General features: G+C 44.3%; 1 protein-coding gene across 1 annotated transcript in view; it reads left to right on the top strand.

Moving 5' to 3' along the window:
• Positions 1-15,000, top strand: part of dscaml1 (Down syndrome cell adhesion molecule like 1) — a 134,651-nt gene that overhangs the window by 109,618 nt on the left and 10,033 nt on the right. The window contains 6 exon segments of the mRNA XM_080428659.1: positions 6,238-6,391; positions 7,460-7,577; positions 10,214-10,377; positions 10,815-10,913; positions 14,208-14,396; positions 14,743-14,871. Of these exon segments, the coding sequence (XP_080284785.1) occupies positions 6,238-6,391; positions 7,460-7,577; positions 10,214-10,377; positions 10,815-10,913; positions 14,208-14,396; positions 14,743-14,871 (853 nt within the window).

Here is a 15,000-nt window from a genome sequence, read left to right as displayed (position 1 = left end):
GGGCGATGTGACTTCAAATCAGTGTCACGATAATTCCAAACTTTTGCCTCGATTATGATTAATGAGCAATTATTATAGAGTATTGAAAATAGCAGATCTACAAGCTCACAACGTGCCACGTTGCAAGTTGTGAGGTTGTAGATCGGCTTTTTTAGCAAATTTTGTACGCCACCAGTATGATACAGGGTTAAATGGTTCATCAGACCAATTGATTTAGTCAAGTGTTGATTCGTTGATATATACAAGAAAAGAAAAGATCCCCTCCCCCCAAAAAACCTTGTTATAATAAAAAAGGAACGGTTTTGGTTTCTACCCGACAGCAACAATATGTTTGGTTAAATGGCCAGCCCTGGTTGGAGGAAGCTAATAAACAACGCTTGGTTGTGAAAGGGTGACGAGGTTGTTTCTCTTTTTTTTGTACGCATCGTGTTGTCGCATTTTATCTGACGCGATAAGAATAGCATTTTGATTTGATTTGGATCTTGCTCTCGCTCTCTTTCTCTCTCTCTCTGTGTGTGTGTGTGTGTGTGTGTGTGTGTGTGTGTGTGTGTGTGTGTGTGTGTGTGTGTGTGTGGTCTAGTGCTGCAGTCTCAGCAGGCTGTGTGTGTGTGTGTGTGTGTGTGTGTGTGTGTGTGTGTGTGTGTGTGTGTGTGTGTGTGTGTGTGTGTGTGTGTGTGTGTGTGAAATGAGCTCTCTCTCATACCGCAGTGTGTGTGCGTGCGAGCTTTACCCTCCAGCTTCATTTGCATATCTGCGTCTCATCACGTTGCCAGGACAACCTCATCTGTTCATCAACGCGGGCAGAAAACAAGCTGACAACCAATGCACACTCCAACATTCACACACACACACACACACACACACACACACACACACACACACACACACACACACACACACACACACACACACACACACACACACACACACACACACACACACACACACACACACACACAGTACACACGTACTATAATACACCAAATAAATGTACATGCACTCTGTTTTCCTCATTCACAAATTACACCTCTCTCTCTCTCTCTCTCTCTCTCTCTCTCTCTCTCTCTCTCTCACCCTAGCCCCCATGCAGAGCGAGGGATGATTACTATGTAAATGAGTACGACCAGAGAGAAAGGGTGTGTGTGTGTGTGTGGGGGGGGGGGTACTTTTGTTCCTCTTTTCATTATCTCGCTCTATCGTTCCCCGGATCACTGCTATCTCCACGCCGGAGGAATATTTTAATATCCGTTACAGCAAAACACACTCTGACCCCACCCTCCTGCTCCTCCTTCCTCCACCCTCCCATCCCTCCATCCATCTATCCCTACATCTGTACATCTGTCTGGCTGTCCGTCCGTCCGTTCATACATACTGTACATACATACATACTGTACACACACACACACACACACACACACACACACACACACACACACACACACACACACACACACACACACACACACACACACACACACACACACACACACACACACACACACACACACACACACACATACATACATACACCCATCTGTTCATTTACCTACTATATGACTATGGCTCTTAAAGGAGTAGTTCACCCAAAAAAAATCTTATTTTATATTAATTACACACCCCACGAGGCCTTGAATTCATGAAGACTTTTTAGTTTTTGTCGCATTCTTAAGCCAATAATTCTATGACTGGCGGGGTCTCCTGACCAATGACCCGGTCATCAAATTATTGGCTCAGGAATGTGACAAAAACAAAAAAACGCCATGAATTCAAGGCTTCATGGGGTGTGTAATTGATAGAAAATAAGTCATTTTTGGGGTGAACTACTCCTTTAATGGCAGAGTATAGATGAGACAGACAAACATGAGGAAGGAGGGGAGGGGATGCTGGATTTAGACAAAAAGAAACAAAATGGTGGTGATGAATAGATAATAGATGCACTGACAGAGAGATGGCAAGAAGTGGACCCACTGATGAAGGAAAATCAACAAGCTACTCGTACATTTTTGTATGTATGGGGAATATACTGTACGGTATATATACATAATGGAGATGAGAGGAATTGGCAAAAAAGAGGAAAAGAAAATGCTGTTTTGGCAGGAAGAACAGGGCAGCTAGGAGACATGGAGGAGGAGGTGGAGACAGAAACACAGAGAGAAGAGAGAACGGAGTGAGACAAGAGGAATGGGCGAAGCGAGAGGGAATATGAATATAGAATAATATACAGGGACCCGCAAGACCCGCTGGAATGCTCCTGACTGCCTGCCTGCTCATAAATGTGAAAACCAACATGAATACTGGAATGTCATTTTCCCAGAATAAACCGCTCTGCAGGCTGACACACACACACACACACACACACACACACACACACACACGCACACACGCACACACGCACACACGCGCACACACACACACACACACACACACACACACACACACACACACACACACACACACACACACACACACACACACACACACACACACACACACACACACACACACACACACACACACACACACACACACACACACACACACACACACAGTGAGAATCCCCAGTGTTCGTTTAACTCAGAGAGTGCACAAATTTGTAACTCTCTGAGATACAGATGAGATACAGACACGTTTTTACTTAAATGAGTTGTGCGTGGTGGAGTCACGCGGCAGAGCCACACAGCAGCGCGTTCTTTTACAGGTACAGGTACAATACGTGCATGCTGCTCTGCTCACGTGCATGCCAGTCGTCCTCGAACCACTTGACACTGTCTCGCATCCCGCCGTTCGTTTGATTTACCAAGGGGGCCGAGTCAGTGGCAAATGCACCTCCAGTTCAATTTGGGCGTGCAACATAAGGTGTGTGGAGCTGCAAGGCTAAACGTTTTACCATAATAATAATAATAAAGGTCTTTTCACACGGGGAGCGACTGGCGCGTCTAGTAATTCCTTTTCAGTGACAAGTGAGCGGGCAGGTATAATCAGAATCAGAATTTGTTGTATTTGTTTACAGGTGTAAATCAGAGGGTGAAATTTGTTTTCGTGCAAGCTCCGTCATTTCATTGTTTTCTTTTCAGGCAAGAAAGAAGGGGGGGGGGGGGCAGAGAGAGATTTCTACATATATACACATACAGTAGCACAAGCAGCAGGTATGTACATGAGGTTAGACATATAAGGTGCAAAAGGTAGCAGCACAACAGCATGTTCACATATTAGAAGGTAGCCAAATAAACCAGAAACTTCACAGGTAACAATCCACAAGGAAAAATAGTTCTGCAGGGAACAATCCACAAGAAGGTGGTGATCCAACATAGTAAAAAATAGTCCGCCATAGGAAAGTGTTCCAACGTGACAGGCCAGCGATGGTGACGATGTTCAGGCCTTGTTCAGCAGTCTGATGGTAGCCAGGTGGAAGCTGTTCAGAAATCCGGTGGTCTTGTTTATGATACTGCGGTAGAGCTCCTGGCCTGGCCGCAATCGTAGAAGTGGGATTAACAGGTTGTGGCTGCAGGGTGGTCACTGTCCTTGATGATACGGTGAGCTTTGACTATATACGCACCGTTTCTCGTACAGCTTCTGGAGTGAGGGGATCCCACCTCCCATCATGCGCTCGGCTGTCTGCACCACCCACTGTAGGTTTTTCCATTCGCGAGTGATGCAGTTCCCATACCAGGCTTGTGACACAGCTTTTAACTTTTTTCCACTTGAGCTCCTCCTCGATGTGCACACCTAGGAACTTGAAGCCACTGACCCTTTCCACTGCAACATCATCGATGAAGAGAGGGCCGTGCTCTCTCCTCTGCTTCTTAGAGAGCACGATCAGCTGCTTTGGTCTTGTTGATGTTGAGGAGGAGGTTGTTCTCCTGGCACCAGCCAGCCAGAAATCTCACCATGTTTCTGTATAGGCAGACTCGTCATTGTTGATGATCCGGGCCTATCACTGTCGTGTCGTCAGCATACTTGATGATGGATGACATTGGAGCTGTCAAGTATGCAGACGACACGACAGTGATAGGCCGGATAGGTGAGGAGTCTGAGCAATCTGATAGGTGGAGCGATAAGCGAGCATGATCCCAAGAAACTCTGATTGATTGCAATCAGTGTGTGTGCATTGTGAATCCACCCAGATGCAGCTTAACCAATTCAATTCGAGAACACATCTGTGTAATTTTAGATCTTTAACGATTTTCTTTTGCAAATCTTTGAATATATATTTTTTAAAAGACCTGAGGCCTAAAAATGTCTTCTAAATCCCAACAAACTCTCATGTTGCTATAATATCAGTGGTTCTCAAACTTTTCCATGTCAAGGACCCCCAAAATGATATGTATTTGGCCGCGGACCCCCATCTCATTTTGTTCCAGGGACCCCTAGAAGCAAAGATTTGAGTTAAAACATTTATTTTGAATAATATATATTCAAAGATTTGCACAAATGTTCACGATTTCACAAAAATAGCATTATCTACAAGCTCATAGCGCGGCCCTCACAGAGCCGTATATCTGCTATTTTTGAATAGCATAAAATAAGTATAAAATAGTGGTTTAAGTGGTTTCACAGATGCGTTCCCGGTTTTAATGGGTTAATCAAATTAATGCACTTTCTAGATAATAAGGAAATATCTGTGCCATCACTGCTCTGTCTCATAAGACTACCTTGACACTGGTCTTAGTGCAGAGCACACAGTCTGTGCGTAAGATAGTGTGCCCTGATAGCGCCAGTCCACACCTCATTTTGAGACCTATACACATGGGCGCTAAATACAGTGGGCCCAACATCTAGATTCTAGACCACGGGGGTGCCAGGCTATTTGATTCCCTCTCTCTTCATGTTTTCTAAACGATGATGACAGATGAGCAGGACAAGTGTCACACAGATCTACTGCAGGTACTGGAAATGTCAAGTCAAGGTCTCATTTGGTGTGTGTGTGTGTGTGTGTGTGTGTGTGTGTGTGTGTGTGTGTGTGTGTGTGTGTGTGTGTGTGTGTGTGTGTGTGTGTGTGTGTGTGTGTGTGTGTGTGTGTGTGTGTGTGTGTGTGTGTGTGTGTGCATGGGACAGTGATGTGGATGTGTGTAGACAGCAGCCACATTGCTAGGTTAAAAACACCGCAATTATATATCCAGCTCCGGGTCATGTGTGTGTGCGTGTGTGTGTATGTGTGTTCACTGTCTATTTGTATCTACTATAAGTATGCCTGTGAGCCTCTCCTCTCCTCTCCTCTCCTCTCCTCTCCTCTCCTCTCCTCTCCTCTCCTCTCCTCTCCTCTCCTCTGATGCCTGTATAGACCCCATCAGTGTGTGATTTGTGCTTGATATTCCTGACTGAGTGATGACTCTGTCTCCTCTTTTCTCCCTCAGTCTCATCTCTTTGTCTGCTGTCTCTGGGGGGGATTCCTCCCCCTCACGATCCAAGACGAGTGTATACTACCCCAGTCCCCAAAGCCCCAAAAAATCGTGAAACCCTTACCTCCATTTGCTGTGATTGGCTGAACACGTGAAGAGATCGCATGTCGGTTCACGTGACAACCTATTTCATCCACCACGGTTTGCTAACTCGCACTAGCACGAGGCCGTTCAGCCGATCTCCCTCGCTAAGTGGATCGCTCGGGCGAACCTCACGTGCCTGCCTTGTTCCCTTGTTCTCTCTTTTTAACCCATTAAGACCTGGAACTGTGTCATTTTTAGATTTGAGCTAAAAAGCATTATTTTACACATTGGGCTATTCAAAAATAGCAGATATACAAGCTCATAGCGCGGCACCGAGTGCCGCGCTTTACGAGCTTGTAGATCTGCTATTTTTGAAAAATCGTGAAAATGTGTGCAAATCATTGAATATATATATTTTTAAAGCGAACATTTTTAACTCAAATGTTTGCTTCTGGGGGTCCCTGGAACAAGATATTTTGATGGGGGTCCGCGTCCAAATACATATAATTTTGGGGTCCTTGACATGAAAAAGATTGAGCACCACTGATATAGAAACATAAGTTTTTCAGAAAACTGTTGAGATTTAGGAGACATGTAGAATCGGCTTCAGGTCTCAATGGGTTAAATCATAAGTGATTAAAAAAGTATTGCGTTTGTTGTTGACCCTTGCACATACGCAGAGCATTGAGTGAACCAAAACAAGCGCTCCCCCCCAAAAATGCTCTGAAGAATAACATACACGCATCCAGGACCCCCAGACCACCTTTCTAACCCTCTCTTCCTTTCACCTTGTATTAACTCATCGCTCACTCAGATGCCCAGCGAGTACGAGGCCAACCCAGAGCTGCTGTTCTACCGGATCACCCACCTGAACCACCGCCAGCAGTACCTGATCTGGTCGGCGGCCGTCACCACCGCGGGCCGCGGGAACATCAGCGACAAGGTCACCGTGGAGCCTGCTGCCAAGGGTGAGTCCTGGGACGGGAAAGAGAGGGAGAGAAAGGGGGGGAGAGGGAAAGAGGGAGGGAGAGAGAGAGAGTGAGAGGGAGCCAGAGATAGAGAGCGAGAGGGAGAGAGAGAATCAGAATCAGACATTCAGAATCAGAATAAAAGTTTTGAGTAGATTTTGTCCATCTTCCATCTTCTACATCTCGATCCACTTGTAGGTTTTACACAGTATGATTCATTCATCCTCAATTCATCCTGGGCTGAATGATGGTCTAACTCTCCACTATTAATGAAAAAATGCATCATAAGAGCTTGTGCTCTTATCAGCCGGATGCTCAGCAAAAACCTTTCTTTCATACGAACATGTAAACACTTCACCTTGCCAGCCTTCCTCCAATTCTCTTCTCACAAAGACACTTCAATGCCAGGGACCCGTGCACAGAACACACTGAAATATCTACTTCCTGTTTTCTCAATATCCAAATCAAAGTCTGTGCATTGTAAAGGACTTGCACAGAAATTATCCTATCAAACTGTCAAGTTTGCGCGTGCGTGCGTGCGTGCGTGCGTGCGTGCGTGCGTGCGTGCGTGCGTGCGTGCGTGCGTGCGTGCGTGCGTGCGTGCGTGTTTTTTATACTGTGCACATATAATATGAAATGTTTGTATAGACGAATCCACAGACGCGCTGCCTGTAGCTGCCTGTATGCGGCCATTGCTACGGTGTCGCGTCCGCGGAGTATTGACACCGCAGCAATGGCTGCGCCCAGGGCAGCGCTCCGTGGATTCGTGTATAGGTGACCCCTCTTAATTCGTATTTCATACACTTCATTTACTGTGCATGTCCTGTGTGTATAAAGAACGTATCATGGTGCTATGCAATGCTAAATGTGTCAATGTCAACATGCCAATCACCTTAAAGATGCCCTAAATCCAATCATGTACAATCTTCAGTCTTTTCCAACTCTGAGAGGGTACAGGGGAAACCAAATGGATGCTTATGGGTCCTTTTGGTTTCATTTCTACACAGTATTTTACAGTGTACACTTATACACGCTCTCTCTCTCTCTCTCTCTCGCTCCCTCTATCAGCTCCCGCTAAGATCCTGTCTTTTGGGGGCACAGTGACCACACCTTGGATGAAGGAGGTCCGACTTCCCTGTAGCTCAGTGGGAGAAGCCACTCCCATCATCAAATGGACCAAAGACAGGTCAGAACCACACCGGACCCACTTAAGCCCAATTTTATACCTTGTTGTACAACAGTGTCACACAGAAACACAGTGTCACACAAAAATAGATACAAGCCGACAACGCGTCGCATTGTGACACGTTGTGAACTTGTAGATTGCTATTTTCTAAAATGAGTGAAAAGTTGTACAAAAGAAATTTAAATCTGTTCAAAATATGTGAATTATTTTGTCTACAATGACATGCCCAATATAGCGACGCCAGGTTGAACGCGGTTAAAGGTCACTCAAAACACCCCAATGTAAGGGACGTCCTCAGTGCAGTTATATGGGGCACATTTTGCACTCAAAGGTGTTTCGTAGCTTGAAAGGAAACATTATTATTCCATAAATCCTCATTAATATTGACAGTGTATTGTACCTCGGTAGCGGTCCATACTGTTTCTTACCACCCAGGTAGGAATCAGACAGATTTGTCTGGCTCTGCATGCTGAAGTCCACACCACTGAGGAGGATTACTCACAGGAGGTGGACAGGGTGACTGTGACAGCTTCCATGGAGTGGGTGTACAAATCACAAACATAGTCACCCTCAGTGTCAGTGGAACAGCTTCAGGCTGTACTTGTTGATCATATTACAGAGGGACGGTTTTGTGAAGAGTGGAATCAATGCACAGTGGGGTCCTGGACCCCCAGGGGTCCATGAGTGGGTGCCGGAGGTCCCCAGCAAAATGAGGAACAGTTTGACCACTTTAACCCTATACTTTAAGAGCTATTCAAAAATAGTCAATCAGGGGCTGGGCCGCAGCGTGGCGGTCCAGGCACCCTAGGCTGCAATGCCAGCCTGACAGCGTGTCGCGGGTTCGTATCCCGTTCCCGACGACCTTTGCTGCTTGTTTTTTTTTTTTTTGCATCTCTCTTCATCTCTCCCCATTTCTTGTTAGTCTACTGTCCTATCTATAAAGGCATAAAAGCCCCCCAAAAACAGCCAATCAGTACTTGTAGATCTGCTCAGTTAGAAAATTCTAGACAAATTGCGAAAAAAAATTAATTATTTAAAGGTAGGGTAAGTGATTTGCAATTATTCAAATAATTGCAAAATGGGTCTATGTTCTGATAGTGCTCGTTACTATAGAGTGTCCTGTCCATATAAAGAGTCTCCATGTCTCTCCAGCTCTTTATAAAACAGAAAATGTATTTTGTAGTTTTTTTTTTTTTTTTTTTTAGTTTCATTTCCAATTTTATCCAACCAGGACAGAGAACTCAATCAGGATATAGATTAAACAAGTGAAATTGGAAGTGATGACACTAAGAAATGAGCAGACAACATTTTAACTGGAACACTATACAAATTAAGCTTAAAAATGGGTACTTTCTCCTGATTGGCTGAGATTTTGACACCTACCGAAAAATGTATTTTCTGTTTATTAAAGAGCTGGAGAGACAGGGAGACATCTGTTACTGAACAAACACTCTATAGCAATGATTACTATCAGAATATAATATTTTAACCTTTTAACAAAATACTTTTTGTTTTAACCAAAAAATATCACTTACCCTACCTTTAAGAACATATATCTTCTGCCTGGAACAAAATCATCTCAGGTGGGGGTCTGTGGCCAAATACATGTAGGGGTCCTTGACATGAAAATGTTTCAGAAACACTGGGCTACAGACATTACGCCATTTGTTCACACTTGCATTGACTCTTTATGCTTTTATTCTAAAAATAAATTATGCTATACAGGTTTATTTGTATTGCACATTTCAACAACTATGCAATCCAAAGTGCTTTGCTCAACACCAAGATCATTAGATGTTAAGACAGAAAGGCATTATAAATGGGCATTTAAATACAATTCAATTATTATTAAACAGTTAAAAGAAATACAGATTAATTACAGAATGAAGTTACTGTATTGTGCAGCACAATAACCAAAAGGGTAAAAGGCAGTGGCAAACAGAAAAGTCTTCAGCTTTGATGCAAAAGAACTGAGAATGTTTTTTTCCAGATATGTGGTGCATAAAAAACTAAGTGCTTCTTCTCCACGTTTAGTTTTAGTTATTTTGTCACAGACAACCTGAGAGGTCTGGATGATGTATCACCAGAAATGTATTTTGGGCCTAAACCATTCAATTCGTCATACTGTAAACCAACAGTGTAACAGAGGTTTCTGCTACTACTTCGATATTGTATTAAAGGAGTGTATTATTCCTATTTACTAGACTCTGCTGGCTCTTTGTGATTGTCACAAGTGAGGGTGAGGGCTGAGACGAATGGCTCAGCCAGCTATGAGATTCTATGTGAGCGAAGTCTCTAGCTCTTAAGTATCTAACTATTTATCTGATTCTTTATCTAACTGCTGCTCTGCACCACTCTGCCTCACAGCTGTGCTTTTATAAGTAGAATATGATGTCATACGATCGTAGGACGACGTCACGCTGGCGTTGTCCATAGTCGGGCGTAATGCCGTGTCGTCATTGTCGTCTTGGCAACAAACAGTAACATTTTGAAATTCAGTTCTTTGACAGACAGGAAGCCAGTGTGTATCTGAGAACCGGAGTGATATGATCCACTTCCTTGGTACCAGTGAAGACATGAGCAGTGCATCAAAATGAAAGATTGAAGTTGATTCTCTCTCTCTTTATTTATTTCAGTGAGGACACAGCCATCCCGTTGTCTCAGGATGGTCAGCGTCTCATCCTGACCAACGGAACCCTGGTGCTGCGCTCAGTCAAAGCTGAAGATTCTGGCTACTACACGTGCACGGCCACCAATACACTGGGCTTTGACACAATCATAGTGAACCTTCTCGTGCAAGGTGAGAGCAACAGAATATCAACAGCATACGCAGGACTCAAAGCTGGACATAGTCAAATCTGGAGTCTTAGTTTAACTCTTGAAGTTTAAGTAGTGAAGTTTTTAAAAACTTTCAGAGTTAAGTTAACACTCTCAATTTAACAATTTATTACAAGGTCTACTTGACTACCACTCCATCTCAATCATTAGTCAATTAAAATTGAGATTTGCTAAATATAATTACAAATGGCTCAATTAACATAATTCTAAATTGACCAAATCCGTCACAGATCAGAGGACGTCATTCTCTGTGTTGTGTACAATATTGTTCGATAAACTATTAGATTATGGACTGGTTACCAGTTTGTGTGTGTGTGTGTGTGTGTGTGTGTGTGTGTGTGTGTGTGTGTGTGTGTGTGTGTGTGTGTGTGTGTGTGTGTGTGTGTTCCCCCCCCCCAGTCCCTCCTGACCAGCCTCGTCTAACTGTCTCCACTACCTCCACCTCCTCCATCACCCTGGCCTGGATCCCTGGAGACAACGGAGGCAGCTCCATCAGAGGTATGCAACACTGAACAACACTGCATGCCAGCAGGACCTGTAATCAGGATTACCCCATGGCAGATATTATGCAGATCCAAAATAAAACGTATTCTTAGCTTAACCACTTGAACCCCATCATCCCTATTCTTGTCATAAAAGGCGAAGAGATTTGGTGTAGAGGGAAAAAAGGAGTGGGCCAAGGATAGAGCCCCCGGTCAATGAAGATTATGGGTTTAAATGGTTAAAATTGAAGGAATTGTGCATATCAGACTACTAAAGAGAAACATTTTGGATTCACCGTCTTGATGCCTTGAACTATCCAAGCCTCAATAAGAACATTGATTTAACTTGTTTCCTTAAATTTGTTTTAATCCTTTAATCCATTTGTTCTCCTGTTCTTCTTTTCATTTGGCCTAACATAATAATGGTTTATTCCTTTACTGATGGGGATGAATTTCTGTATAGATTATATTGTATTGTTTTTTTTGCTTGTGACTGCCCTCTATAGGTCACCTTAGACTAAACAGTATGGATGTACATGATATCTCTATGCCCTGATGAAGACATTTAAATATATTTATTCGACCCTGTAACAGTGTGCCTGGGACCTACTTCTTGTTTTTTGGATATACATGTACATTCTTTAGCAAGGCTTTGTACTCGCTAGACTAGTGCACCTGATTGTCTGTTCTGCTGTTACTGTACTGTACTGTCTGCTTCATATACAATGATACATACCCCATTTTGACCTAAGGATACAATGAGTGGTCAGACTGTCCCAGTCTCCAGAAAATGCAGAAAGAACATTATTGAGTTTCTCATTGTCCCTGATTGCCACCTGGTTTATGTAATATTTTGGGGTTAGGCTACAAGAGTAATGTTCTCTGGGAGAACATTACTCTGGTGCTATCCACCTCTGTCGTGGTCTAATCCTCACTCTGTGTGTGTGTGTGTGTGTGTGTGTGTGTGTGTGTGTGTGTGTGTGCGTGTGCGTGTGCGTGTGTGTGTGCGTGTGTGTGTGTGCGTGTCTGTCCTCACCTGGCTTTTTGTGCATCTGCGTACTCATCCCTCAGGTTATTGACCATTGTTCCGGTGTTTTTGTGTCCTAGTTAACTATCTGTCAACTTGATTATCTCATTGTTGGTGATTTGTGTGCGTGCGTGCGTGCGTGCGTGCGTGCGTGCGTGCGTGCGTGCGTGCGTGCGTGCGTGCGTGCGTGCGTGCGTGCGTGCGTGCGTGCGTGCGTGCGTGCGTGCGTGCGATCACACTTATCTGTGTACACATTCACAGCCAGTTGTGTGCAGTTTTTTTTTGTATGTGTGTAACGACCCCTGTTCATGTCATGTTTTCTCAGACTCCTTGTCATTCTTTGTCTGCAGTCTATTGCCTAATATATACTCCGTCGCATGACGGCGTCACTTGCTGAAAATAACTGATCTTCAAGCTAGATTTAAGATTATTTTCGGCAAGAGACACCATTGTGTGAGTATAGATTGAGCTTATTGTGTCTCCTGTGTATCATTCTGAATCTGAGGCCATCTGTACAATCAGCTGTAGGCATTGCTGTAGTACTAATGCATGAAGTACTAGTACAGGAAGCATCAGTATTAGTACTGCATTAGTACTGCAGTAGGGCCTCTGCAGCCCATTCTTCCTGAAGCAGAAGTGCAGAGGCATATCGAGATGAGAAAATGTCACACAAACATTTCTTTGTGAGACCATTCTCTTCATCTTCTGACAACAAATTATTATGTGTATTCTTCAAAATAATTAATCTCCAATAATGCAGACACAGTGCAGGAAGTATTTGTTTTGGTGCTGCTCGAGTATCATTTGAAAGTGGGACTTCTATGTATGTGTTTTTTCTGTCGATAGCTTGACATTGATGTCCTGTCTTCTGGGTTTTGTTTTGTTCTCCTTTGTTCCATTCCATAATATTCTGCATTGTGCAAACGTCCACTCAAAGACTGTCTTCCAGTGCAGATACACTATTATAACAATGTTTATCTCAAATAGACAGAAAGAGAAACAGAGACAAACAATGTAAACTAACCTTGCTGGGTCTTTGGCAGTTTCACCCTGCTTAAGTTTCAGCCTTTATTGTGCCATCTGTTAGAGAGAGAGGGAGAGGAAAGAAAGCGAGATATAATAAAGGGAGTGAGAGAAAGATAACAGACAGACAGACAGACAGACAGACAGACAGACAGACAGACAGACAGACAGACAGACAGACAGACAGACAGACAGACAGACAGACAGACAGACAGACAGACAGACAGACAGACAGACAGACAGACAGACAGACAGACAGACAGACAGACAGACAGACAGACAGACAGACAGACAGACAGACAGACAGACAGACAGACAGACAGACCGACCGACCGACCGACCGACCGACCGACCGACCGACCGACCGACAGACAGACAGACAGACAGACAGACAGACAGACAGACAGACAGACAGACAGACAGACAGACAGACAGACAGACAGACAGACAGACAGACAGACAGACAGACAGACAGACAGACAGACAGACAGACAGACAGACAGACAGACAGACAGACAGACAGACAGACAGACAGACAGACAGACAGACAGACAGACAGACAGACAGACAGACAGACAGACAGACAGACAGACAGACAGACAGACAGACAGACAGACAGACAGACAGACAGACAGACAGACAGACAGACAGACAGACAGACAGACAGACAGACAGACAGACAGACAGACAGACAGACAGACAGACAGACAGACAGACAGACAGACAGACAGACAGACAGACAGACAGACAGACAGACAGACAGACAGACAGACAGACAGACAGACAGACAGACAGACAGACAGACAGACAGACAGACAGACAGACAGACAGACAGACAGACAGACAGACAGACAGACAGACAGACAGTGAAAGAGGGTTTCTGAGTGTGGGTGAAAAGACCTCAACAGAGCTCGCTATCCAAGGCAGCTGATTATGAAAACAGTCACCATATTGCACACCCTCATTTGCATAGATGCTCAGTCAGCGCCATCCCAGTCTGGGGGTTTGTGGGTAACTAATGGCGGCATAGATAAAGAACAGCCAACTCGACCTCCCATCTGGGCCTGTAGTTATAGTGAGGAAAAATACAGCTCCACATCACCATCTGGTGGTGAGTAGAGGAGCGAAAGGAAGAGTTTTAATTTTTGTCCTGTTGAGAACATACAACGGTGCATTAATCAGGCTATACAGAAAGCACGACAGACGTGCTGTTCATATGGAGTTTATGAGCTTAAACATTGTATGTGTGTGTGTGTGCAGGTTTTGTGCTGCAGTATTCTGTGGACAACACAGAGGAGTGGAGGGATGTGTTCATCAGTTCTACCGAGCGATCATTCAAACTGGACAATCTGCGTTGTGGCACCTGGTACAAGGTCAAACTGGCCGCCAAAAACAGCGTGGGTGCCGGACGCATCAGCGAGATCATCGAAGCCAAAACCCATGGACGAGGTAAGACATGTACTCTAAATAGATGTAGATTGAGGTCTCAGAGATAAAAATGGTATTACATTGGGGTCCATGGTCTATTCTCTATTGGGGTTCTTTGAAATTAAAAAGGTTGAGAGTAGCTGCTATAGAGCCACGCCATAAAAACGGGGGTCCGCCGACTAACATGTATCAATTTGGGGGTCCTTGACATTGACGTTGGAGAACCACAGCACTCAAGAAAAGGATATGAATAGAGAGAAACGTGAACTTCTTAATAGCAAGATATGTGGTGATTGTCTGTCTTGTCTGAGACACACAAAGAAACACACATGCAGACACAGCGGTGTTCCTCTATCTACCTGTGCAGAACCGCAGTTCAACAAGGACCAGCCGGTGTTCACTCACATCAACTCCAGCCATGCCCGACTCAACCTGCAGGGCTGGGCCAGCGGTGGCTGCCCTATCAGCGTTGTCACTCTGGAGTTCAGACCTAAAGGTTGGTTCACTTCTGCTCTTACGGTTTAGTACTTCTTGTCATGTTATTTAGACAGATGCCAGGTCATTTGTAGACCTGGCATCCTATAGTGTGTATAGTTTGTACAGTATGTACAGATTATTGATATTT

Source organism: Gymnoscopelus braueri (genome assembly GCF_963280865.1).
Source record: "Gymnoscopelus braueri genome assembly, chromosome: 5".
In the NCBI taxonomy this organism is placed as follows: domain Eukaryota; kingdom Metazoa; phylum Chordata; class Actinopteri; order Myctophiformes; family Myctophidae; genus Gymnoscopelus; species Gymnoscopelus braueri.
The sequence above is the reverse complement of the archived record's forward strand: the minus strand, read 5'-3'. Positions and strand labels throughout refer to the sequence as shown.